The 26818-nt window shown below is 35.2% G+C and overlaps 1 protein-coding gene across 1 annotated transcript; it reads left to right on the top strand.

Annotated features, from left to right (window-relative positions):
• The first annotated feature begins 1201 nt into the window (after positions 1–1201).
• Positions 1202–25121, top strand: LOC135683164 (ubiquitin carboxyl-terminal hydrolase 32). Its single transcript, XM_065198345.2, has 34 exons — positions 1202–1421; positions 1922–2049; positions 3146–3251; positions 4173–4291; positions 4548–4716; positions 5209–5340; positions 5658–5765; positions 7389–7495; positions 7886–7936; positions 8310–8396; positions 8970–9031; positions 9268–9373; positions 10104–10418; positions 10824–10961; positions 11681–11920; positions 12232–12300; positions 12657–12741; positions 13137–13217; positions 13990–14128; positions 14790–14895; positions 15261–15317; positions 15609–15655; positions 16353–16482; positions 16875–16989; positions 17361–17512; positions 17919–18404; positions 18975–19153; positions 19693–19764; positions 20314–20553; positions 21543–21615; positions 22258–22443; positions 23008–23181; positions 23481–23573; positions 23973–25121. The coding sequence occupies exons 1-34, from the start codon at positions 1364–1366 to the stop codon at positions 24141–24143; spliced, it is 4581 nt and encodes a 1526-aa protein (XP_065054417.1). The 5' UTR covers positions 1202–1363; the 3' UTR covers positions 24144–25121.
• Positions 25122–26818: the final 1697 nt, after the last annotated feature.

Below are 26818 nucleotides of genomic sequence, written 5' to 3'. Positions count from 1 at the left end.
ATGTACATCCCCTATAGTCACTATATTAAGTACTGGGGTTGTAGTCAACAGGTGGAATGTGTGTTCAGCGTGGTCTTATGTAAGAACCAAAAATGCAATCAAAAATGATATGTTTGCTAAATAGTTACGATCTTTTTAGAAATGTTTAATTTGGACCATACAATCCTAAACAACACTGTCAGAAAATCCTACATATGAAAAGTTAAATCTATACCTTAGCCAGGTGAGCACACACGTTTCAAATCACTGTAATTTGGTCTTAATCTTGAAATGAAACATATGAAGGAAACAAGCCAATCCAGCCGTAGCAGAGTGGCAAATATGCTACCAAATTCTTAATCTTAATATACTGAGCTAAGTCAGGGAAAGACATGGATATTTCTGGTTCACGAAATTTAGAACCAAGACAAAATTTGATTGGGAAAACGAATGAGTAGGTTTGACTATATTCCAGGCAAAACGTAAGAGACTAACTGACTTTTGAAATTTAGACTTATTTCATGATGTTCCTTTGAATGTGTTTCAAAATTAAAAATAGATTTTATGACGTCATAACTTTCTCATTCTATAACATTCTTTAGTTCAATTCTATGTTTCTTTGGGCAAACTTTGACAGCAGCTTTAATTCGTCACGCAGATTTCGGGCAATTTTCTGGTATTCATTCCTTTTCTTTTGAAAAAAATTCTCAAAATATTTTTTACGTTAATTCCCAGCAACTTCTTGATAGCCTTGGTCCCAGACCCCATGAGTCTTGACCATTAGAGAAGGTTTCGAAACCATTTTTGTATTTTATATTTGAATAGAACTGTTCCTGACTCAAGAGCTAATTTTTGGCATTTATGTGATGTTAAGCACGTCCTACAGAAAATGAAAAGCTATTGCCAGGCTGCATCAAATGAATGAAATATTTATTTGATAATCAACATTTAATCTATTCGTATGCAAAACCCTTGTCAAATCAGTTTATTTTATAGACAGCTTTGTAGACTGATTGAGCTTTTGCCCCTAAATTTCCGCAATGAAAATGAATTATTAGAAAAATGCTTCTCTACTTTTAGACATTTGTATTCAATCTAGCGAAATGATCGGGGATTCCTTTATTTCTCCACAGATAAAATAAGGGACACCGAAAAATGATGACGTTTGGAAAAATTTGTTTCGTTTTGTTCTGCATGAACCACTGCGAAGCAATATCAAATTGACACGTGACCCGGTGTAGAAGGAATCAAAACATGGCGACAGAATTGTGACGAAGACGATGTATAAATACGTGCTTGACGCATGCAGTTTAAAATCATGAAAGGTTGACAATTAATTATGTGCTAGAAAAGATTTAGTTTCGTTATACATGCTCATTAAAGAATGGGATTGAAATATTCGAAGTTTGGGTTTCTGCCATATGAAGAAGCTGTGAAAAGAGGTAATGTTATGATTTGTGTTTCAAACGATGAGTTGACTAGGAAATGATTATTAGCAAAATTTATCTTATCATTTGGTATTTAATGATTTTTTGTTATATTTGAAATTCCACAAATTAATGGACTTTAATGATTATACGCTGAAGGACGTTAGTAAAATAGCTTAATTATATTTTTTGTTAAAAGTCGAAGGCATGCTAGTGTAAGTTTGTTTCATTCAGGTTAATTACACCGGTTTGTGTTCTGCTGTTATCATGGCTAAATCAATTCAATTATCTCGGGATGGCTCGTAAATTAAAGTTTTTCATTTATAGTGGCCATTTTATGGTTGTAGTTTAAGTTTTGTAGCCTGTTATTTGAAATAATTGAATGAGTAGCTAGCACAACATCAAACATTTTAAATTCAGGCAGGTACGGAAAATGTTGTGTTGCTAAACGCAAGGGTCAGAACTCAGATGCCTATTGTAATTATTTCTTTGTAGCTAGTCTGTATCTTTTGTAGTGAGAAGTGATGAGCTTGATCGCATCAAACTGGCATTTAAAAGATTTTCAGGAAATTCCAGTTTGATGCCTAAAAACACATTTATCAACGACATACTTGGAGATGTTATTGGAAAAAGACTTGCAGAGGTAATTCCTGTGATGGTATCAATTTTGTGAAATAAGATACATTTCTCTTTTTGAAAACCCAGAGTATTTATAATGTAGGTGTGCCTAGGCCCAAAGTTTGCCACATGCAAGTTCTTCTGCAATATCTTGCATCTGACCATCCTAGCAGCAAGTAAATTCATGCTGTTGCCTCTTCTTTCCATTTATATGGCTGTTTACAGGGTACCACATCTGTGAAAAGAGTTATTCAGCTATAGACCTGGAAAAATGTGCCCCATTGTCCCTTTCTGTTTCACAGAGTGTATGTGAATAAGTAATGTAAGTGCAGAAAAAACACATTTTTACATTGGCACACCCAGTGAAAATGCTAGAAAGTGGCATGCCTTGAATGAATTTAATTATACCAACAAAGTGTAACCAATGCACAATTGCTCAATTTGAAAATAATATTTTGAAAAAAATTAAGTTATGTGGGGATTATTTCCTGTTGCACACCCTGCAGTTTCTCATGGCATACTAGTGTTTGATTTACACTGATCTAAATCATCTGTTATCAAATGTAAAGTAAGTTTATTACTGTGTGTTTTTGGAGCTGCAGCCATGTCAGTGCTGTCTTGGGGGGAGGGGTTGTGCCCCAAATTTTTTTTAGAATATTTCTTTCAATGAACAATCCTTTTTGTTCCTGTTGCTCTCAGACAATGATGCCCCCAAATGTTTCTAATTTTCCTACAGCACTGTGGCACGACATGTTATAGCAAGAAAATATTAAATTTGTAGTTATACTTTATTCAAATTTAAAGTCCTACTGTTAAACTTCTTTTGAAATTTTTTAATTTAAGAATAAGATTTCAATTATATAAAATTTCTCCTTGTCATTTTGCATTTTCCTTCCTATTATTTATTGACCAAATAACCATTTCAAGATTCACAGAATCAAGTAGGTGGCCTTTAGCAGTTTTTCATTTTGGCATTGAATTATGATCAGCAAATGAAGTCTTGATAGCAGAACCAGAAGATGAAATTAAAAATTTATTCAGCCTATGATCATTTTTGTAGCTATAGGCTTTAGAGATTTAGGTTTTTTTAATCATATTCTTTCTGCTCTTTTTTTGTGTAGCATCTGTACATGTCATGTGGAGGCACAAACAAGGGAATCGGATTCAAAGATGTGCTTTGCACTCTTGTTATGATAACATCAGGCTTTGTTGAGGAAAAAGTAAAATGTATGTCAATTTTAAGTTGCTTTTGAGTTATTGTTATGAAATCATTAACTTTTTATTATTGAAGCACCAGTGCTCTGCCGTTTACCAATATTTAACATGTTGGATGCAATAAGCTTCATACTTATAATTTTGCATGACAGGAACAAGCATAATATTCTGTGCTTTAATTTAGCTTGTCACATAAAAAACATGCTAAATGATACCATGCACTGCATGTGCGTTAGCACACACAGTTGATAAATGTTTGCTATTTCTAGTTAATTTTTGTCCAAGATTATGCTTAAAAGTATGAAGACCACCTTGTGCACAGTGCTGTGTAATTTTGATAGCAAATTTTAATGCACTTAGTTTGGAAAGGCATTTCAAACAGTTTATTTGTTAATTTGTCTCTACAGCTTGTTGCAAATATCTCCAAATGTTTTTGACCCTCATTCATTTTTTTGCTTTTCTTTGTATTGCGGGTATGTTTTCCATTGGTAAATAAAGAGTGCATGATATTGTAACAATTGTGAGAAAACTTAAACCTGGAGAGCAAACTCAAACAGCTTTATTGTCTTTCCACAACAGAAACCTTTCTCAACAGCTGAATTCTAAGCACTTGAAAATTCTTTGCAAAATAATCTTAGGTATCAGCCAAGGTGTGTAAATTTTAAACAAGGCATGTGAAGAATTTCTGTTTCATATTGATCCCTTAGACCTTTTAATCAGAAATTTTTGTTGGGAAAAACTTTTTTGTTTGACGAGGCATGGTTTGAGAGCCCATATTGATGTCATCAGTTTAAATTGTGATGCCAATATGTATTTTAATATTTTCTTTAATGTTTAAATGTTTTGAAATACATTTTTGGATCATGTTGTTTTGACTTTGTGTGAAATTGAACATGAAATCTTTTTATTTGCTATGTTCTTTTATTTTTGTAGTTATATTTGGAATGGTATCAGTTGATGGCAATTATGTAACTATAGAAGACCTGGAAAATTTCCTTAATGTCTGTGAATGTCAAACACTTCCAAAATGTTTGCAGCATCTCATGGTCAGGGTAAGCCTTTAATTAATTCCCATCTGTAGCAACTTTGTCATCAACAATTTACATTTATAAGTTGAAGAAATTATTTTGGAAGTATTTCAACCTGTTATTTTGAGCCATTATTGTTTTGTTTATGATTGTTTAATTTGAAAATTTGGATTTTGGATATATTAGTCGCTCCTTTTTGCATTCTTGTTTGCCCTCATATGAATGACTCTTTTGAAATTGTTTCCTGCCTAATACTTTCTTTGTTTATTATATCTTGAAGGGAGAAAAATTCACTTATGAGGACTTTTATGACTGGATCCTTCAAAATGAAAACTTCTGTGATGTATCAAAATGGCTCTTGTCTGAGCAAAGGGGAAATCGTGGAGTTAAACTGTCCAGTATTGATGATACTCCCTCATTTTATCAATGCTTGGAAATGAATACAAATTGTAAGTGAAACAAACACTGTGGTTTCAATTTTCATCTGTGAATTTTCATTCCTTAATCCAATCTTTGTAATACTTCCTTTCTATTCTTTAAGGCAGGCAAGTCACCTTCTTAACCATGGTTACAAGCTACTATCTGACTTGCATTGTCCTCTTGTCAAAGCAGTGGTTTAAAAAGTTTCAATAAAGCATTGGTTAACATTGTAATAAAGCATTGCTCACTGTCTGATTGTTGTGGTCCTATACAGGGATGCAGGAATGACCAAGAGGCAAGGGTGGGCAGGCTAGGCAACAGGGGTGGTCAAGGGGTTATAATATGAAACTTCTTACTTACTATAACTTATTTTCTATTATTTGTTGCTTTTCTGGATGTAAAAAAATCTGATAAACTATTACAAAAACTATCATAAAGAAAATGCTCTCTATCCAGTGATACATAACTTATTTGAATCTTTCAATTAGACCTCTGATTTATTAAATATTCAATATTTTCAGTTTGTCAAAATGATCTGATAGAATTGGAAAAGCGTTATTGGTCATTGAAAAATTTTTCAATGAATGGTAGATTTGACTTGACTACACTTACAAAGCACATTTCTCCACCACTACCACAATCTCTTTGTAGTGGTAAGTAAGAGCAAATCAAGAGTATGCTATTTCTTTAAATTACTTTTTATTCAAATTGAGATGTTTTCTACACCATGCTGACATTCACCTAGAAAAATTGTTAACTTGCAAAAAAATTGGTATTGTTAGAATAAAAACCAACCTTTTTTTATATTAAGTTTTTTGTTGCTTTATTTTTCCTTTCATTCATTTCTGTCTTAAGCATGAAGTAATTTTTCCTAAGTAGATATTGCCTATAGTCATTGTATATATTTTATTACCTATTTTAAGAAAGGTCTCTCTCATGTTTGAAGAAAATATTTATATTTCTTGTCTAGGTTTCCTTCGGGCAATGGATGAAAACAGGGATGGTCATGTTGATTTTAAGGAACTTGTCCTTGGAATATTTGCCTGTTGCAGGGGAACAACTTGTGAAAGACTCACATGTAAGTTTATAATGTTTTACCTTTTTTAATATTTTCTGGTTTTCATTTTAACCCCTTTTATCTACAACTGCATTCTTGGCAATTCTGGGAAAGATTGTTGCGTGTCTCACTAATATAGATTTTTATCGAATAATTTGGTTGTTGATAATTTTTAAGCAGTTTGTCTTTTATCCAGTTTATTATAGTTATGTAGCAAATATGAAACACCGCAATACGCCGAGAATAAACAACAATAAAAACACGTAAATCAGTAAAGGCTAATATTTTGCCCCGGCATACGGGGCTTCATCAGAGCAAAAGTTAACGGGCTAAAAATTTACATATTTAAAATAGACGATGGTGGTGTCGGATTGGCTGATGTGGAATGGTGTGAATGCAGCGCAGTGGTAGAGGAGGGGAGGGTGGCGAATGAGAGAGGGTGGGTGGTGGTAGTGGAATGAAGACGTAATGGGGATGAAGTACTATAATATGAAATAATGATATTGTTGCTATAAGGTTAACGGTCAGTAGTTCTGTTCATGCCGTTCGGTGTGAGAGTGTTTGCCAGGCCAATGAGGTATTGCTCTTTGGCTCGTCGGACACTCTCTCGTTTGTCGTTGAGTTTCAGTAATGGTGTTACAGTAAGGTCATTGATGGTATGTTCTGGGCTACAGAAGTGTTCTGCAACACCAGATTTGTCTACTCGTCTGTGTTCGTTAAATCTGTCTTTCAGTCGTCTGCTTGTTTGTCCGATGTATTGGCAGTTCTTGTGTCCGTTAGTTAAAGAGCGTTTGCACTGTAATGCGTAAAGAACGTTAGTAGAGTTGCCGTCAAGTCTTTGTTTTATGTCGTAGTTTTTGTCAGTGTTAGTAAAGTTAAAAGAAGTAGTACTGTCTGTGATGTGTTGGCATGTTATGCAGTTACGTCACGAGTTGCATTTGTAAGTGCCTCTAGGATAACTGGGTGTGTCACTTTTTATTCTTGCACGAACCAATAGATCCCGGAGGTTTTTAGGTCTACGATAGCTGAGTATTGGTATGTCGGGGAAGACTTCTTTGCATGTTTTGGAGTTCTGTAATATGTTGATGTTTTGTTTGAGGATGGTAGATAGCTGTGGCAAAGAGGGGTGATGGGTGACTACAAATGGTGTTCTGTGATTTTTACGTCATTATAGTTATGTCTGTTGATGTTGATTGATGGTCTCAGAGGTGTTACTGAGAAAGGCATATTCAGTTTGTGTAATTATGATGCAGCCTTATATTCATAAAAAGGGTGAATGGAAGAACAGAATCGGTTTTTCCTTTTACATTAACTTTAAAATCAAAATTAACATTAATAATTATAATAATAATAATAATTATAATAATAATAAATATAATAATAATAATTATGATAAAAGTGCATAACTATAATACAATATTCTTTACACTTTACAATTTAAAACCTATTATATAACATATAACATCATAAGCTAATTTAAATAAATGAATATATAATGATGATTTAAAATTATCAATATTGTCAACAGAACGAATTTCAAACGGAAGACTGTTCCAAAGACTAGCTGCAGCATAGGCAAAAGTTCTAGCACCTAATGTTTTGTTCAATTAAGGTCTCTTTAACATCAAAATATGTTGTTAACAGTTTGCTTCAAAATGTTTGATCACGATGGTGATGGAATTTTGTCACAAGAGGAATTAAATGAAATGGTGCATGGCTTAATAGAAACGTGTGAGCTGGTGCCAAATCAGGTTTGATACTTTTGATTTTCAAGATTTGTTTGAAGCTAATTAAAAGTTGTATTCAAATATCAAGACTCTGGTGAAAGTAGCAACTGATAAACCTGTTGAACAGGTTTCTATGTTATTTGCTGTGCATTCAGTTAAAGATACTTGTCTTACAGTTATGCCTTTGCAATTACTGTGGTGATATCTAATTTGTTCTTTTTGAATGACTTTAAAACTTGACAGTATAAAGAGTTAATACCAAATCAATTCACGTTGCAAAGATGACTTTTTCCTAAAATATCAATTGAACACCCTGCTTTGGCTTGAAATAGCTACAGAATATCACACGACTTACCCGTTTTTTCCTGTGCTCACTTTGAAGAAGGTTTTTGTTATGTACCGTTTCGCATGCAGGGTTTGTCAACAGATCCAAACGACTTACTCAACGCTATAATAAAGGACAAGGTAAGTACAAGTTTTTTCTTGGTATTATAGATCAAATCAAGGGAAAACTTTTTGTACTCTACATTTATCAAAAGCATTCCATTTAATCAGTTCTTTTCAATTGATTTTATTTTATAATGAGCTGCTTTAAATTTAGATATTGTTATATCTTTAGTTAAACATTCGATACATTAAAGTCTATGTATCCGTTTCTTCTTTATTTGAATGTCAGGAAATTCCTTTTGAACCAATGAGCAAGATTGTAGATTTCGTTTCACCTTATCAAAAGGTCATTATTAAGGAATACTTATACTCTGAAAGGCATGACCCGCTTCACAGACATGGTACTTTGTTACTACAACTACTTTTTGATTTTCACCTCTTTCTTTTGCAGACTTCTCCTCAGATGACTCTAAACGATTTTTTTCCTTGGGCGTCGAGCAACAAATATCTTCATGAGTTGTTGCTGCTGTTATCTCAGGTATTTAGAACTCTCGTTATGCTTTAGGTCTTTCTCGCAGATAGGTGAATACATAATTATAGATAAACGCATTTTATATACCATTACGCATTATATTTATCTGTAATACGCTTTTATATACCATTTATATACATGATTTTGAACTTAGTGGATATGTTTTAGTGACAATTAATGGACCTTTTAGCAAGAAATTTTCATTAAATATCATTAATTACTATTTTCAATTAGTATTAGCCATACTATCATGCAATGCCTACCCTCTATTGTTCTTTGGTGCTCTTAGTTTAGTGGCGTATTTTAGAAGGTGGTTGTTTCAGAAATACCAAGGAGCATAAACAATCATGCGGTTAAAAGCTATATTTTACCTATCTTTTGAAGAATTAGTTATAGCTCTTATTAGAAAGAAAAAGCTCTTTAAACATTTAACTCAAGACCACACTTAGAAGCTGCAGCCTAACGGTAACGGGGGGGGGGGGGGGGGGGGGGGATGAACAATTCAGCTCCGAGGAATATGAATCCCCATATTTCATCCAGTTTCCATATGAACACCGCATCTCAAATGTTCTTGTCTAGATCTGCCACATAATTTTTGGACTAAGACCGAGCACAAGAGAAGAGGAGGGTTTCATCATAAGGTACTGTTCAAAGATTCCGATCAAAGGCGTCTTTTTGTATCATTTAATGGTTGACAAGAATTATTTGATAATACCTGTTTTACAAACTTTTACACATTATAACCCCTACTGAATCCAAACTTAAATGTTCTAATAATTCGCATTCTTATTAAACTTTTTCATTACTTTCTCTTTTCTATATACAAGCTTAATTGTTTATGAATATAAAAGCAGGGCTATGTAATTGCTTTCTGTAGGAGATGGATAGAGCGAGAGCAAAGAAAGGGCCTCACGTTGGGTGCCCTGTACTACCTAATTGCATCATCATGGTGGTGCACATGGCTTGATTACGTAAACCAGAAGGTGAGTTCTTTTTTGAATTATATATGCTTAACTAACGATATAAGATTAACTGATTTTATATGTTTACCAGAACTCAGCTGACCCTTATCTTGAAAAGATTTCTAAACATGATCTCTTAAATTGAAAAGTCTTGCTTCAGTTTTCCAAGACAGAAAAAACCTGGCCAAAAGGAACAAAGGTATAAAATTAATGAGACCAGTGGGTCAGGAAGTCGAAGGCCAAGCAGCTTGGCCTCTCAATTAAGAAGCTTAAAGGCAATCTGTCAGGACGTTGATTGATTATAAGAACAAAGGAATTTTTTATTGTTTCCAGTCCCCCTTTAATTTATCGCATTGTAAAAAATATGGCGGAGCGCTGGAATCGTGTTTAGGCTATTGTTCCAGCTATTGTTCCCGTTAACCAATCCACAACGAGACAGATTGCCTTTAAGGGCCTGTTCCTTAAAAATGAAGCGTTAAGTCTTACAGTGGGTTGTTTGCCCAAACCGTACATTCTATCATTAGATTTGATTGGAAAATTAGACAAATTAGCTTTTTATTTCATTTCTACCAAGACAAAAATGATTAGCAACACCTTCGACTATATAAGGGAGTGGCTGAAGATATCCCCTTCATAATTTAATATTCTTGAGTTTGTCTTGCATTTCCAAAGAATAGGTAAATTAGAAATATAGACAGCCTTGTAATTCAGAAAGACTGATTTTCTATTGACTGTTTTGTTGTCGACGTAGAGCCGGAGAACGAGTTCAACGACAATATCGCCAAGATCATCATCATCATCAACAAGTTCAACTCAAAGCACTTGGGTTGACATTGACACGAAAGGATACGACTCAGCAGACAGCGGCAGTTCTCGTATGCCCGTAAAACCTGTTGGGACAGCTTCGAAAAGGTCCACATCAACCACCACCCAAGTGCAAGTAGAGCCGTCTGGAGAACAACATGATTTTAGCAACGGAAAGATGCTACATTTAACTTCAAACACTTTTGTTTATCCGGGTCAAATCGACAATGCTATTCTTCTTCAACCGAACGACCAATACAAGGTAGAATTTTCTTATTTACACCCTTATAATATATTTTTTATGATTTCAATACGCTCCTATTGACCTTAAAAGAAATTGTTATACGCTAAGTTGGCTTCTCGTATCAAAATCGTTGCAGAATTCAAAATAGATAGTACTCTTCTCTTCACTTCAAACCCTTCGTTTTATCTACACCAAAGTTTTGTTTTCAAATATTTTGAATCTTCAAATTTTTCGCTGTCTTTTGTACGCTTCTGCAAAGATGAACTGTTGTTATTGTATGCCTTGCTATAAATCATTAAGAGTGAACATATTTTATTTCAAGATTTTATATCAGGTTCCCGCTAAATTTTCGATAACTTTCAATTTACTCTAGAAACTTAATTTTGTGACGTATAAATTATAATAAATGCGATTGTGTTTCAGCAACCTCCAAATCTAACTGGTGAAGGCGGGAAACTTAAGCCCCATTTGACTCAAGGTAGAGACTACGAAGTGTTACCAGAACCTGTCTGGCGAGCAATTTCCGCATGGTATGGTGGCAACGTTGCCCTGCCTAGATCGGTAAGTAATCCTATGTTACAATTCATTTATGTATAACCTATACACTGGTTGTTTTCTTTGGTCCTCTGTAGGGGTTTAGTTTAAGTGATATGAACTTTTTTATATGTAATTCCTCGTTTTTTGTTTAAGTCAAATTTTTGTTACCGTAATATGTTGATATTTTCCAGCTTTTTTCTCAGGGCAAATTTTAGTCCAAGATGTTGATCCAAGATTCCAAGAGTCCAAGATCCAAGATTTTAGTCCAAGAATTTTTTTGATGGTTATTTTAGCAGCCTCAAAACTAATTATTTTTTATGTTTGAGTTTTTCTTAATCTCAAAGCACTATCCAGTGCTTTTTCCTATGAGATCAGGGGTTAACCAGTGGAGGCTGTAGGGGTTAACCGGTGGTGACACCCCCAGTTCTTCCTGACTTGGTCGGTAAATCTTCAGCTGGTCCACAAAGTCCTTAGTTAGTTTCTCGGTAGAATTGCTTATCGGTAGGTGAACAAGCACTTAAATCTTCTTCATCTATATTTTCGTCGGTAAATTATCTATAGATGACCCTCCATTCTCTAGTTTGGAAGGTCAAGCTTTGCCACTGTGTGGGACTATCGTGCTTACTTTTTTTGCTCACTTTAACATTAGCATTTACAAAATTGAATCGCACAAAAAGATGCTACTGTAAATAAAGAACGTCTGTATCTTATGACTCTGTTTAACCTTTTTGCCCTGTTTTTAGGTCATCATCGTCAACGATTCAGAACTGAGCTTGACAGTGGAGCTGTACCCCATTCAGCTCCATTTATATCGACACGTCACTCCTCCAAAACACACTCCTCTATCATTCCATTCACTAGGACTGTCAAATTTTTCTTTTCATTCACAATCGCAAAGCCAAGCACAACCACCAATACCAGTACAGCCCAAGAGGTGCCTGATGTACTATGGGTCGTTCAGCAGAAAAAACACACTCAAACAGGTATTTCACAGTTTTGAGATCTTACCTATCGTTGTATCATTACCGTATTATCATTTTGGAACTTGGTAATGACAAGAAACAAAACCCTAATATAGACAATTCATTCTACCAAAGGTAAGTTAAGCTTTAATTTTTTCGAATTTGGGGATATCAATTTGCATTAAATTTATTCGACTTACGGTATTGCAACAATTACGGTATTTACTGTATTGTGACTAACGATAATTTCTTAGTCACATTTTCTTTTTCTGAAACTGTTTCTTGTATTTTTTCCTCTTTTCTTTTTATCCATTTCATTATTTGCCTTGTAGGTTCAAGATTATATTGGCATGAGGCTTAAAATCCGGCCAGATGACCTTCGGCTTTGGGATTTTACTGACGTAAGAACATTTTTATGTCCTTAATTTAGTAACCTACTTTTTGTTAAAAAAATCTAAACGGTGATTAAAATTCAAAGCACGAGTCGTTGGAGTTTTTTCTGGTGACACAAAATTTCAGGATTGCCGCATGGAAAAACATTTTGTACTTGATTTAAAGATTTATTTTTCCTCATTCCTCATACATTGCCCATCAACCTGTAGTTTGATATTCTTAAGATTGTGAATGAAAAAATTATGATATGCAATGTCACTGTTCCGTGCAATCCTATGAGAGTTAATTGAAACAAATCATAGTTGAGAAAGTTAGTGTTTTGATCATTAATTATTGTTTTGTAAATGTAAATGAACTTTTGCAGCATAATCTACCCGTGTTGCTTGAGGAGGAATCAAGAACTCTAGAAGATTATAAAATCAAAGATGGCCACCGTGTACTTATCGAAAGTGAGTTTCCTGCGAACCTGCTTTCCTCATCATAATAAAGATTGTTTATATACTTGTTCATTCGAAGTGATTTATTGATTTCTTGTGATTCCAAGTAATCTTTGTTCCTTGTTAAATGTTTTAAAGAATACGTAAGATTTATTCTGCAAAACGTTTATATTTGAGTGTTTCATGTTAAGACTTATTGCCGGTTTAAATTGTGTGGTTTGATATGAATAAAACTGTAGTTAATACCTCTTGAATAAATTGATAAACCCATGAAGATTCTACGGATCAAGGCTATAAATATTTGCATCCTGAAGCCAAACTATCAATCTTAACAGCGAAGTGGAGCCTACAAAACTAATTGCAGCCAAGACTATTTTAGTTATATTGCTTTATATCAATTTTTGCAGTCAGGAACAGGGACATGAGTTGGCCAGAAGAGATGAATTCGTTAGTAGCAACAAAAAACTTTCGAGAAAGATCAAACACCGGTATTAATTATTTTTAATTATTATTAGCTATACAGTTTTAATATTAATTATAACACGTCTTATGGCATTTTTCAGTCCTTTTCCATCCCTTCAAATTTGTATAAATGAATAACCTTGATAACATTTCTATTCAATCTTTGTATTTCGATGTTTCATTTTTATCCAACAATGTGTCATCACAATTATTTTTCTGAGGTATATTTTCAATCCCTATGCTTTTGTTGCATTTTCTCTGTTGCATTTTTTTGTTAAGTTAGCTAACTCCTAACATTTGCATCCTCGTTAAACTTTCATTTCTTCTTTATTGATTCGTTCATCATTTTAAAATACCCGTTTTCCTTTTCTTAAAGACCACGGGCTAATATTTCAAAGCAGCTACAATAACTTTCCTGCAGAAAGAATAGGACTTTCCTAAAAAAGATATTAGTTATTGCCAAGCCTATTAGAGTGTTATGTAAATTACATGAATGAAGTTATCCTCAGTTGCTGTGTCTCGGATCAGAACATAAAACACAAGGCTTCTGTTTTTTATATCACAAAGTTTGATTAATAAATGAATTGCAAAGAGTCATTTCAAGAATTGCTGAATTAGCCAACGGAGGCTTCTATGAAAAAGCAGGCTATAACTTCTGTCTTTTTTATTATTATTTCTTAAAGAGTTCTTAAAGAATTAGTCAGTAATTGTATTGAGAAAGCATTGGCTATTACACATTTCATATTACGTCTTAGTTTGACGTTAAGATTAAGATAGCTTCTGTATTTGTTTGCCTAGGCCCACTTGTGAAGGGAGCAACTGGATTGCATAATCTTGGAAACACGTGCTTTATGAACTCGGCGATTCAGTGCATTAGTAACACTTACCCATTGACCATGTATTTTCTTGGCAAACTGCATCTCTTCGAACTAAACCGGTAAGTGTTGAGCTTAAAATCATTTCTATCATATCTACGATAACGAACTTTATGATACAAATCAGAGACTTTATGATACAACATTACCTAATTATCATAACATTAACGAATTATCATAGCATGGATTTCACTCTTTCTGTCTAAAAAATACTTTACGTAAAATGTTTTTCATATCAATTTACAGTCATTAATCAACACAGAGAGTATTCTGTTTCTTAAAAAAAACTTAATGACAGACTTTAATGAATTGATAAGAAGAGAAGTTGAGTTTAGTAGTTTATGCCTAGAGTTCTAGAGGATAGTCTCATTTGCTATTCACCTACTATCATAATAGGTCCAAAGCAAATTTGTTTCCAGCTTTTGGGAGCTTATCGATCGAATTTTGTAACTTTCATTTTGTAGCCCATGTATAGGGTAGAACTGTGCTTTTTTGTATTGAAAAATGTTTTGCATAGTCAGCTTGGAATATTGGCAGGACGTGAGGGGATCACAGCATGGTTCTGAATCACTGATTATATCTGTAAGACCAAAGCAATGCGGTTCTTGTTGTGATCTAAAAAGCATAGTAATAGTTTAGTTTGAAGTTTGAAGAACAGTTTGAAGAAAAGTAGCTGAAAGTGCGATTTTTGATTAAAGAAAATGTGTTCTTATTTTGTTCTAGAACGAATCCTCTTGGATTGAAGGGAATTCTCGCAAAACGATACGGTGACCTTGTTTACGACTTGTGGAATGGACTATATCGGAGCATCGCACCAGTCAAGCTAAGGGTACGTACAAGTAACTTGATTTGTGTCATGTATTGTGGTATCACATATGGTGATATGACATCACGTGGTATAAACTCAATGCTTAAGTTACTAACGCGTGATTTATAATGCAAATCTATTGTTCTCGTTCTATAAATAGCTTAATCTAAAGGGCCTTCCCTCTGCCTTCTGATAAGCCACTCAAAGCTTTGCTTCCCACTTTGGAGCGTTTGAGCACAGCATTTTTGGAAATGAACTGTTTCTTCTTTTGAATAGACTGGTATTAAACGTCTTAGTAGCAATTCCGTCCCCATAAATACGTAGAAATATTGCGCTGTTTGCACTAAGGTCGTGACTGAAATGAAATATCGTTTCTTGCTTTTTAGTGGACAATTGGTAAATATGCACCACAATTCAATGGATTCCAACAGCATGATGCTCAGGTAAATAGATTTTGCATATGTCTTTTATTTGATGCTTTGCATGAAATGGGAATAGTCGAGCACATTTTGAATTGTGCAAAGGATGCTTGTACTTTTTTATTTCAAAGATGACCTACGCTGGCTAGATGGGTAGACACATAGAGACAAAAAATTTCTGTTTCTTTAGCTTTGCCGTAAAGAATTCGTTTTGTTTTACGGTTTTTCTTGTGAAGTAGCAATGGCCTGACCGCATTATGCTTTTCTTCTCTTCGGAAAGAAGAAAAAATAAAGTTCATTCGAATTCTGTTTTAGGAGTTGCTTTCATTTTTACTGGATGGTTTACATGAAGATTTAAACCGGTTAGTGCATTTTCATAATTATCATATTTATCATAATTACCATCATCATGTCAATTCTACATATTTTGCCCATCTTGTTATTCAAGCAAGTGTTGATATGGATGTAAACATTTTTTATCCTAGATTCTACGCTATCGTTTTAGAACAGGACGGTTCTGAGGTGCTCTTCCGAATTTCAGGATTAGTGTATTCGTCAGGCAATTAACATATATGAAGTGTTTTTGTTTTTGTAACAACCTACCTGTCGAACGTAGTTTTAGAACACTAAAAAGCTATGCTTTTTTAGCAGTTTTTTAGCACTTTTTAGCTGGCCCTTCTTCTCGATTTGACCACACCTCGTGATTCCTACGCCTAGAATAACAGAGACCTAGCAACGCTACTAACTCTTAATGAAAGTCTGATAATGTCATTGACTCGAATATTGACTAGACACTGGACCTTTTGTCCTCGACGCTAACCATTGAGCCATCAATATATGAAGATAAAACAAACAAGGAGAAATATAACAGACAAGGAGAAAAAGAGTAACATAACATCATGTAACAACTACTTGGTGATTGTGTATAGCTTCAGGCTCGGTGCTGCAACTTTGCACCGTCCTATTCGACAAATCCAAGCAAGTTCGGCTCTGTCAACGCAACATCGAGACCTCTGCAATAGACTAGCCAACTAAATTATTGTATTGATTTTCACTCAGCGTTCACGACAAACCATACATCGAACTCAAAGACAGTGCTGGTAGGCCAGATAAAGAAGTTGCGCAAGAGGCCTGGGAAAACCACAGAAAAAGGAACCAGTCGATCATAGTGGACTTGTTTCAGGGCCAGGTGAGAAGCAGTTTTTTGCCACTTAGTATTACCACGGTAGAGAATAGAAAAATCATTTAACTTTATTATTCATAGAAATTGTTCAACTCTTACTAAGTCCTTTAGATTCAAATTTTAACTATTGTAACATTGCCGGAAAAAGACAAAGTCAGAACCGGAATCAGAGATTAAGTCTTTTTTATATAATGGATACCACAGTGTCGTATTTTAGTTGGTAATTTTCACTAATAGTTTTTGTCCAATTTTAATTCTTGAAAGTCAGAAAGTTAACAATACTAGTAAATAAGCTTCTATTTTCATTTGATAAATTCGCAATTTTATCCCCAGTTTTTTCCTTGAATTTTCACCAAAGCTGTCAAATGAAATGTCAACTGACTGTGTTTTCCATTTAGTTGAAGTCGCAAGTAAGATGCCTGGCTTGTGGCAACAGCAGTGTTCGATTCGATCCGTATACTTTCCTTTCATTGCCAATTCCAATGGAAAATTCGCTTCATCTCGAAATAACTGGTTGGTTATTCTAATAAGTATTTCAGCAAATTAATCAGAATTATGCTCTATGTTCTGAAAAGTTTAGTTTGTCTTTCCTGTAGTCAATCCGCTTGAAAAATTACGGATTAACAAAACAGCTTCCATAAATAGCAAGTTGTCAACAACGGTTGCCGATATCACATGACACTGCAGCAGTCATGCTGAAACCAATTTAACCCCTATAAGAAGGGCCTAATTACCATGAATCAATGCCTTTAATTTTTTAACTGTTTTGAAAGCATTATTATTTTCGATTAAGCATTGAAGTTTTCGTGACAATTAATTCACAATATGTTTTGTTTTTTCTTTAGATTTAGTTTAGAAGAGTTTTTACTTCTGTTTTTTTATAGTATTTACCCTGAATGGAACTTCTCCCGTTCGCTATGGATTGCTTTTATGCAATGAAGCGACGGTCAAGACTCTGAAACTACGGCTTGGTGAATTAAGCGGAATCCCATGCGACCAGCTTGTCATTGCTGAAACATTCGGAGCAGTTATAACGGTGAATTTCTGCCTCCTCTGTCTCGGGCATCTGTTTATTGCATTTTTCTGAGCATTATCATCTTTCTCATCTCTTCATCCATTTTTACTCTGATGCCTTTCAGTTTATGCATAGTCATTTTGAATGCAAAGCTACCTCCATTTATCATTAGCCTCGATAGGAAGACGAGGCTAGTTTCTGGCAAAGCCTAACGAGCTTCATTGCTGATCGTTAATCAGTTACAGATTCATTTTCAAGCATCTAAATATTGAAAAGAACAATATTAAGTTGATATCTTAAAGAACAGTATTTAGTTGATATTTCAGGAAAAGGTGGTCTTATAGGTAGTGAAAAGTGTTGGGTAAATAGATATTTGGATCATTGTATTACTGTAATATTTATTAACTTAATCTATCATTGTTTTTAGGCCTTATTGCCAGATTCAAAGAAATTGCGAGAAAATGTCACTGGAATATTGTATGCTTATGAAGTGAAAGCCCAGGCTTCGATTTTAGAGATACCTTCAAAACTGCCTGTCAGGCAACGAGCAAGTTCACCTGCAATTTTGGAAACATCGGCAGAGGCTTTGTCTGCAACTACACAATTATCAGAGACATCTGTGCTAGGAGGATCGCCAAGTAATGGAAACGTATTGCAACTCAAAGCCCAAAGATCGCCTAAAAACTCATTAAAATCCCCAAGAAAATCAAGGATTATGCCTTGGAGGTTCGAAAAGAAGTCCAACGGAATAACACCAACGCAAAGTGAACATAAAGAAGCTACTGTTTCGAATGGGTATCTCCGACCCAACTTGCAAAGTAGCTCATCTGATAATCTCCTGGACGGGAATTGCTCGTTTGACTCAAGCGATCCATTGGCTCAAAAAATCGTTATCGTGATGCACAGAAAAATGGTTAGCTCTTTTTATTTTCTTAAAAGCTGTTCTATGTTGTGAAAAACACATTTGAACTTGCACTAAACAGCAAATTCAGGAACTAAGAAAGATTATCTTTTACATGTATTGGTTTCAATGATTGAGCAAATTGATCAACGAAGTGATTAAGTGGAAGGCTCAGCGCTGAGGAATCTTTGTTCTTTTTCCATGCTGTCGTTTTTTATGGCAAGTTTAAATGTAATTATTCTGTCTAAAATGATACTGCATACTTTGAACCAGGGGCGGACCCTTGGTCGAATAGTTGAGGGAAAGCCTATTGTTTTGATAAGATGATGTCACATTTTTCCATTGTTTCAGAACAAAAGACCATTGTCCTCAAGAATATTGGTAATCGCCCAAACCCCCCCCCCCCCCACCCTCCCCCCCTCCAGGTGTCCACCACTGCTTTGAACGGTAACTTTCTAAGAGAAGAAAATGCTTTTCTATAATCTGGGTTTTTTATTGAACTAAGAGAATCCGAGCCAATTGTTTTAAGTCAGAAATCGTAGCTACACTATCACGAGCTTGCACATTCCCTTGCTTTGGCAGGTGCAAATGGATGCATATTTTTTGTCTTGGCAAAAGTTTCGTCCTACCTTATTCGGGGTTCCTTTGTTGATAAGCTGTAGCAAGACCACCAAACGAAGAGACATTTATGAGGACGTTTGGCGGGAGATCAAAAGGTTCGTCTCAACACAAGCTTCAGAGAGGAGAAACAATTCTGAAAAGTAAGTCAGTTGTCTGATCTTGAGTTAATCTGTATTATCAATTTCCACACCTTTAAACGTTTAATGAAATCCCAACCTTGTTCACCAAGCAACCTTAACTTACTTGTGGTTTTGTTTTTACTGTATCATTTTTCAATGTATATGACTATTGTGTGATTGAGTTTAGGAAAGTCTTACAGATTTCCAAATGAACTATCCTGTCTTCTACAATAAAGTTGAACAACGCATTGAATTGTTTTTGGTGTGTCCGTTGTAACCCTATCAAACTGAGTTTAATCCCATCAACGGCTTCTGTGACGGTGTTTTATTTCAATTATGCAAAATTTTACTTTGAATTGTAAATAGTCCTAAATATTGGTCAAGCGTATCTAATGTTAAATCCATTCTTGCAGTATTTGTAGACATAGTATTGCTGTATTTCTTACTGTGCTTTTTTGTAGGTTGGCCTTTCCAAGAATATTTTGTATTTTTCGTTTTTTATCTTTAAAATTTTCTTTTTGCAGAGGAATTCGTTTTAATCGAGCTTTGTTTTATCGCAGTAAAAGATACCCATTCGAACTCAAGTTTGTTCAGCGAGATGGACAGTTCTGTTCCTTTTGTCCATGGTATAAGTGAGTATTGATTGTATTTCTTTCAAAATGAAGCAATTTTATCAGGTTACATAAACACTGTAAAATTGTTTTATCCTCGGGCATTTTGAAACTTGTCTGGATCCCAAACATAATCCTACTCTAAGATTTTGCCAAAAACCAAGCAGTTTTTATAGCTTATTTTTTATTTCTTTGAACAATGGAAAGCTTGATTGACATTTTAACCTCCAACATAACTAGCATAAAAGACGACCAAAACTTGCGTTAATTATACATCGTTTCGTTCAAATAAACTGATGGGAACACAATCTCATAATAGGAAACCAAGTAGGCACTAGAGGTTAGGAAATTTTCCCACTTTTGTCCCGGTGGATTTGCAGTTTCTCACACTGTTAAAAAACATGTCTAAGGAGCGGTTTTTTCAACGTATAATCTTTCTTTGAACTTCCCTTTTTCAATCACTAAAGGCTAGCTAGCACCACCACTGGTCTCTCCTGTGCAACCATGATTGCAACTTCTAAAACATTAGCAAATATTGAGCAAATTTACAAGGCATATTTTTATCTCTAGATTTTGTCGAGGCTGTAAGCTGTTGTGCGACGGAGAACCTCTCGGTGACGTAGCAGGACAATTAGCAATTGACTGGGACCCGACAACCTTGCATTTGAATTACCAGCAAGGACAGGAACGAGCGTTTATCCAACACCCCAGTCTGGAAGAAAGCATGCGATTACTGAGAGAGCCGATCAATATCGATCAGTGTTTGAGAGATTTCACGAAAGAAGAGGAACTGGGTGACGATGAAACATGGTATGTTAAGAATGATTCCTATTGGTGATTACAGTATTCATTGATTATTCCAGATAGTATGCTTGGAACGGTCAACGTTAGCGCTGTGTTTATTGATGACTATTGTGAGAGTATGGCTACGTCATCATATCGGTCCCCTGTTTATGTGTCTTGTTGTTGCTATTGAAACTGGGGGGGGGGGGGATAACTAAGCCATACATGTCTGAAAGAATGTGACCCCTAATTCCGCAAACATGTTGAAAACTATACCCATAATCCTACAAGGCAAATAACATTTTTAAATCACAACAAAATCGTCAAACAAATTTTGTATTTCCTTTTCCCCAAGATGTATGTCCTTCTACAATCCCTGCCAAAAGTTTTGGTTCCATTTTTGAACATTTCCTATCGCATCCTTCCTCTTTCCGTCCAAACATTCTGTATCGTCCATTGAATCCTTTCAGCAGGTTATGATTTTTAGTTCCACAGCTAACTTGGTTTTATAAAAAAGGGAGTACGGCCTTTTCTATGAAAGCAGTCGATTTCTTAAGCAATTCTTAAGCAAAAGGGCGTTTACAGGACTTTTAGCGTGTATGTTAAAGTGATTGCGGATCTTGAATTGTCTATTTTCATAATGAAGACCGCAGTATTATATAAGATAGAGAACGTGCTAACATCAATTTTTTCCAAATCTTCTCAGAGTACGAGGCCACAAATAGTGACTAGATGTTGATGCACAGTTGATATGATACTCCATTTACCGAATTTCGATACTTTGTGGAGTTTCGGGAGCATTTTATGCTTTCTTCCATTGCTTTGTATGCCATCTTTAAATCTGCTTTACGTTTCTGTATGTAGAATTTTGTTGTGAGAATTATTTTGTTTATGTTGCAACGATGATTATATCGTAGCTGCTATGAAGTACAAGCTTGCTTCTGTTTGTCTACAAGCAGATTGCTAAAGCTATTTCAAGATATATGTTTCTAAATTAAGATCATTTTGTGTTTTAGGTATTGCCCTGAATGCAAGAAACATCAAAAAATAGCCAAGAAGTTCAGTTTATGGACTTTGCCTCCAATTTTGGTATGTTTTGAGTACAAATGGTCCTACGAAGCTTTTTATTACATAGCTACCATCCTGGAGAGAATTTTGAGGACATCCCTGGTAGCATGCATAGAGTCAAACATCTACCCCCCTATTATTCAATTATTAAGTGTACGGATTTGATAGCAAATGCAATAGAATCCAGCTGGGGGAGGGGGGTCCAAAACATCAACACCGCCAATCCATGAGGGCAGTGCAACAGCTAATTGTTCTTGCAAAATCCAACGTGATATTCTATTAATTTTTGCTTATTTAAGTATCCGGTTGCCATTGGACATGGTAACTACCTTGATATGTTACCAGTTCGTGCAGTGAGTCTCTTGTCTACAGTTCTGCCTCAGCTTCATCAGTTCTTGTAAAGAAGCCGACCACATGTATTTAAAAATCAATGCACAATCCTTATTCAATATTAACATGATATAGCGTAATATCATGAAATAATTGAGATATTGTTAATGGAATACGATACATTATAATCTTGATTGTATACTTATTTTATGATCTTCCTTAAAGAATTTGCAGCGCAACACTAGCCGTTGGCGTATATGCAGTTGGTTGCATAGTTTTTAACAAATGATGTAATGGTCCAGTTCTTACTGATGTTTGTCCTTGCACTTGCAGATAATTCATATTAAAAGATTTCAACTGCTGAATAACCGGTGGATTAAGTCAAATAAGATCGTGAAATTCCCGATGAAAAAGTTCGATCCTTCTTCGTACTTGGAAGAACGGGACAGGCGGAAAAGAAATCCATCTGAGCGACGGGCGGGCAAAATTCTTAATGTCCGGGCGTCCGATAAAACAGCGGTTTGTACTTAAGTCATATACAAGTCATTCCCTCTTTGCTTTAGTGGTTTTAGGTGTCCACACTCACGTTGAGCATAAACCTTGAACACCTTTCTAGCAATGTGGTTGATAAAGGCTCAAGCTATATTTGAAGCCGCCAGGACACCTTTTTGAGGAGGATATTTTGGTATTTAACCCACTAAGGCATGTCTTCAAATATTTTCCAACAATCGACAGTTGATCTGGCGTTTATAGCGTCCCTGAGAATTCCTGGCACCACCACTGGTCACAATCCCCTAACCCCCGTTAGTTTCAATATACCCTGGGTACCAGGGCCTTATGAATCTGGGGATAAAGTATGTAGACGGCTGCGGTGGCAAAGAATGAGTGGGTATGGAGGAGGGGAAGGAAAGGCTCTCTTTCCAACCCTCGCTCAAAAAATATATTTCGAAATTATTTTAGTGACTAGAACTATATTTCTGAGACTGAATAATGGAGACTCTGGCACCCAAGTTAGTTTCAACATAGATTTGCAGTTCCTGTATTTGTAGACGAAATTGGTTTATAAGAGCTATTATTCTTTAGGAAAACCCAGTCAATGGTTCTACTTCAACATCCGATATTGGCAAAGCACAAAATCAATTCACAATCAGTGAAGACATACTGGCCCTGGAAATCGACGAAATCGAAGACTGTTTGAATGAATCTGACGATGGGGATACTGATAACGACTACAACTATCGATTATTCGCCATTTCTGTAAGTTTACCTCTTTTCGTTACTTTACGATTTTTATAAAAGAGACTCCCCTGTCAGGAAATTTCTCATTGAGAAGGTTTTCATCGGGCTTGTTACAAAGGGTTGTGGAACTGCTTTTTCAAATTAGAAGAAGTTCTTTTGAGAGACTAACTCTGAAACCTGACATCCACATTGTTCTTTTTTCAATTCTATTGACCATTCATTCATAATAAACGAGGTATAATGAATGCAATATATGTCCATAACAAGACATGCAACAAAATGTAAGGAGCAACTCACATGAGAGTGTTTCCTTTCAGTGTCACTCTGGAATGCTCAATGGCGGACACTATATCTCGTACGCAAGGAACCCAAACGATAAATGGTACAAATACAACGATAGCAGCTGCAAGGTAAATTCCCTTTTTGCGCTCCATTGCGTCACTTCCCACTGTGGCGGGAAATAACACGTGTTGTTTATATGAAACTAAGCTCGGGATTCGTGCTTTTGTTGATTAACTACGAAGATTTTTTCATGGTTTTCTACCGAAGTGCCGAGGATCTTCGATTAGACATCTAATATAGACGAGCACTGGTGAATAATATATATAAATCACAGATTTAGATTACAAATCGAATCAAATTGAAAGTGAGAATACTTCATCTAGATTTATCAAAAGTCTGTACCCTTTACCTCCCCAAAACTTTGACAGGATGTTTACATTCGCCACAGCACACGTTTTGTGAAATTTTGTTCCTTTGAATTCAAACGCTATGTTATTATTATTGACAACGCTTGTTTTCTTTTCTAGGAAATAGACCCAAGTGAGCTGGAAAACGAATCCCCCTATTTACTTTTCTTTGAAAAAGAGAACATCCACATTTCTGATTACCTCCCTGACATCAAAGGATCAGATTTGGAGGTGTCTTTAGATGACGACGATTTTGACTCAGAAGTTAAAAAATATTGCGTCATTCAATGAGAATTTGCTTTTAACTGTCGACATGTTAGATGCATATGAAGACAAATAATAGTAGCCAATGAATATATATATTATTTTTAAAGCTCGCTTAGTCGCCTTATATTTGGTTGCATTGAGCTTGACACAGTTTTGAAATCAGATTGTTGTTGGAGTTTCTTATGTACCCCCAAATTTTTCCCTTATTTGAAGTTATTATAGTATTGAAAGTTAACCCTAGCGCGGTTTTTTGAATGGTCATGGAAGTAAAAGTGTAACCTCACACAAGCATCATACTCTGTGTAATTGCTTTCGTACAGGACGTTTCAGTAGAAACTGTCATTCCCGCAGGTCGGGTATAACTCAGACCCTTGGGTATGAATGAAATGTCCAAATGTCGAGCAATGATGGTGCTTCGGTTTGAGAAACTAGGGGTTCGATTCTCCTTCAAGTTCAGCAAAAATGTCCGTTTTGCTTGCAACGGTGTCCCGTATTTACTGTGAAAATTTTTAATGCTTGCATTTTGCCATACAGTCCCATTATATGAGAAACCTAGGCCGGGAGCATAGTTAGCAGTATTTTTACAGGGTGAAAACATCTTATCAGTTTAAAATTACAGTGGAATTATTGCCTGGATATTTTGATTGGAAAATATTTTGTATTAGTACTTAAAAGAGAGCACGTAATTGTTGTACTTTGTTATGAACGAGTGAGTCAGTAGACAGATGTATTTTATGCTCTTACGAAAGCAGAAGCGATTGTTTGTCTTAGGCCCATGGCGGATGGATTCATGGCGGACACAAGTTTCCCGAGAGTAACGTTTTCAATCAATATGAGTCTTGAAATAGATAGAGAATTTAATTGGTTAAGAGATATATCAATTCATCATTTTGTTACACGAAACTTAGAAGTCATTTTATGAAATGATTGTTGTACGCGGTGAACTTTAAAATCTGCATCGATACATGTGCTTTGAAAAAATTATTTGCTTTTCTTCAAGTATCGAAATTTCGTTCTTGTATTCGTGCTCTTTTTCAGTTATTTCCAGAGAATGTCTTTTGAATGATATACTCAAAAATAGCGATGCTCGTAAATAAGAAAGTGGAATTATCATTCAAACTCTGAGATTGGCTATGATCGCAATAATACGAATGAAGGTAATTCTGTATTATTCGCGGTACAAAATTTGAGGTTCAAATCAGACTCAATATTAGGATATGTATTGGCATCTTATCAAATATTTAGGATACGTATTAGAAAAAATAAGCTATTTATAAGATATGCTAACCAACTTCACAACTTAGTCATTTGTTTTCAATTCACACTTATTTCTTGAACATGGGAGAATTGAGTTCTGATAAAAAGTAAAACGCTAATACACAGCAATTGTATTCAGTCAGATCTCATGCTTACGAACTGTTTACCGTAATAACAGTTACATTCATGTTGTGCGAACGCAGTGCAGAACTCAATGCAGAACATTGTTTCGGTTTTCCAGTTATTCCTTGCATGAGATTAGACTATAAAACTTTGATTATATCATATACGTCGGGCACGTGCAGTCAACAGTTACTGTGGTGAACAGTGCCCCCGACGTGTCCACTCACATTCAAAGGTGTACCCAAGCCCATCTGGAAAACCTCTGAGAAAAAATTGTTTTCTCTGATGCAGGGAGATTTTGTAAAAGGGGTACTTTTTGGAATCTGGAAAAAGTCACTGAAATAGGATGTTTTCTAAATCAATCTAGGCCAAGATGTCCATCAACATAAAAATGATATCGAAAGATTCTTTAGAAAGAGCAACACCGTAATATGATTCAATGGAGCATTGAGAAAAAGCTGAGACCTTAGTATGTAAGGTCATTTGCAACTCATATTAGAAAGTTGACTGTTTTGCTTCACAATGTATTCTTTTTTCACTGATCACCCTTCTGGATAAACCTATAAACCCTTTAAAACAAGAAACTTGAAGCTAGAACTTCAGCATTCTCTATTAAGTACAGATTTAGCCAAAATAGTTTGACAGAATCATTGTGTAGCAGAACAGGAACTCCTGGTCACTTTCTTTTTTATAGAAAATTGATTATTTTTTAGTACTATATCTCGATGAAAAGGGTTTAAAAAGTTTATATAGAAGTCAGAGGAAAGGGGTCTTTTTAGATCTCTCGGATGAGCTTGGGTGTGCCACTGAATGAAAATGGACAATCCAGGAGAGATGCCAAGTTATGAGCACGTTTGAAGCTCATTTGAAGAATTTCAATTCGTTGTCAATGTAGGGCTTGGACATTACAGCATTTAAACAATTAGATAATCCCGAAAGGATGGTAATTTTTCTGTTTATGGTTTTGAGGGAAATTTATTTTTTTGGTTATGATAACCAAAAGTTGATATCAATTTAAAATACACGCATTTTTTATAAAGGATTTTGAGATTTTCATTAGGCTAAATAATGAAAATTTACACATAACAATTCCTTAGCAATTCTATAGCTTTTTTCTTCATGTCCCTTGGAAATACAACGAGGAACAAATAAGCAAATCATCAACAGAAAATGTCAGAAAACAAGGAAAAGTAAAATATTGGAAACAATAGACACAGTCTACACATGTAAAGAATTAACTCAACTAAACTTCATCATTTTGACGAGAATAATAAGTGCCCGAAACGACTCAGAGTTCATAAAAGTAGTTTCGACTCTAG

Source organism: Rhopilema esculentum, chromosome 7 (genome assembly GCF_057945365.1).
Source record: "Rhopilema esculentum isolate cy_ngs chromosome 7, ASM5794536v1, whole genome shotgun sequence".
Taxonomy (NCBI): domain Eukaryota; kingdom Metazoa; phylum Cnidaria; class Scyphozoa; order Rhizostomeae; family Rhizostomatidae; genus Rhopilema; species Rhopilema esculentum.
Note: the sequence above shows the minus strand (reverse complement) of the source record. Positions and strands in the feature narration are given on the sequence as shown.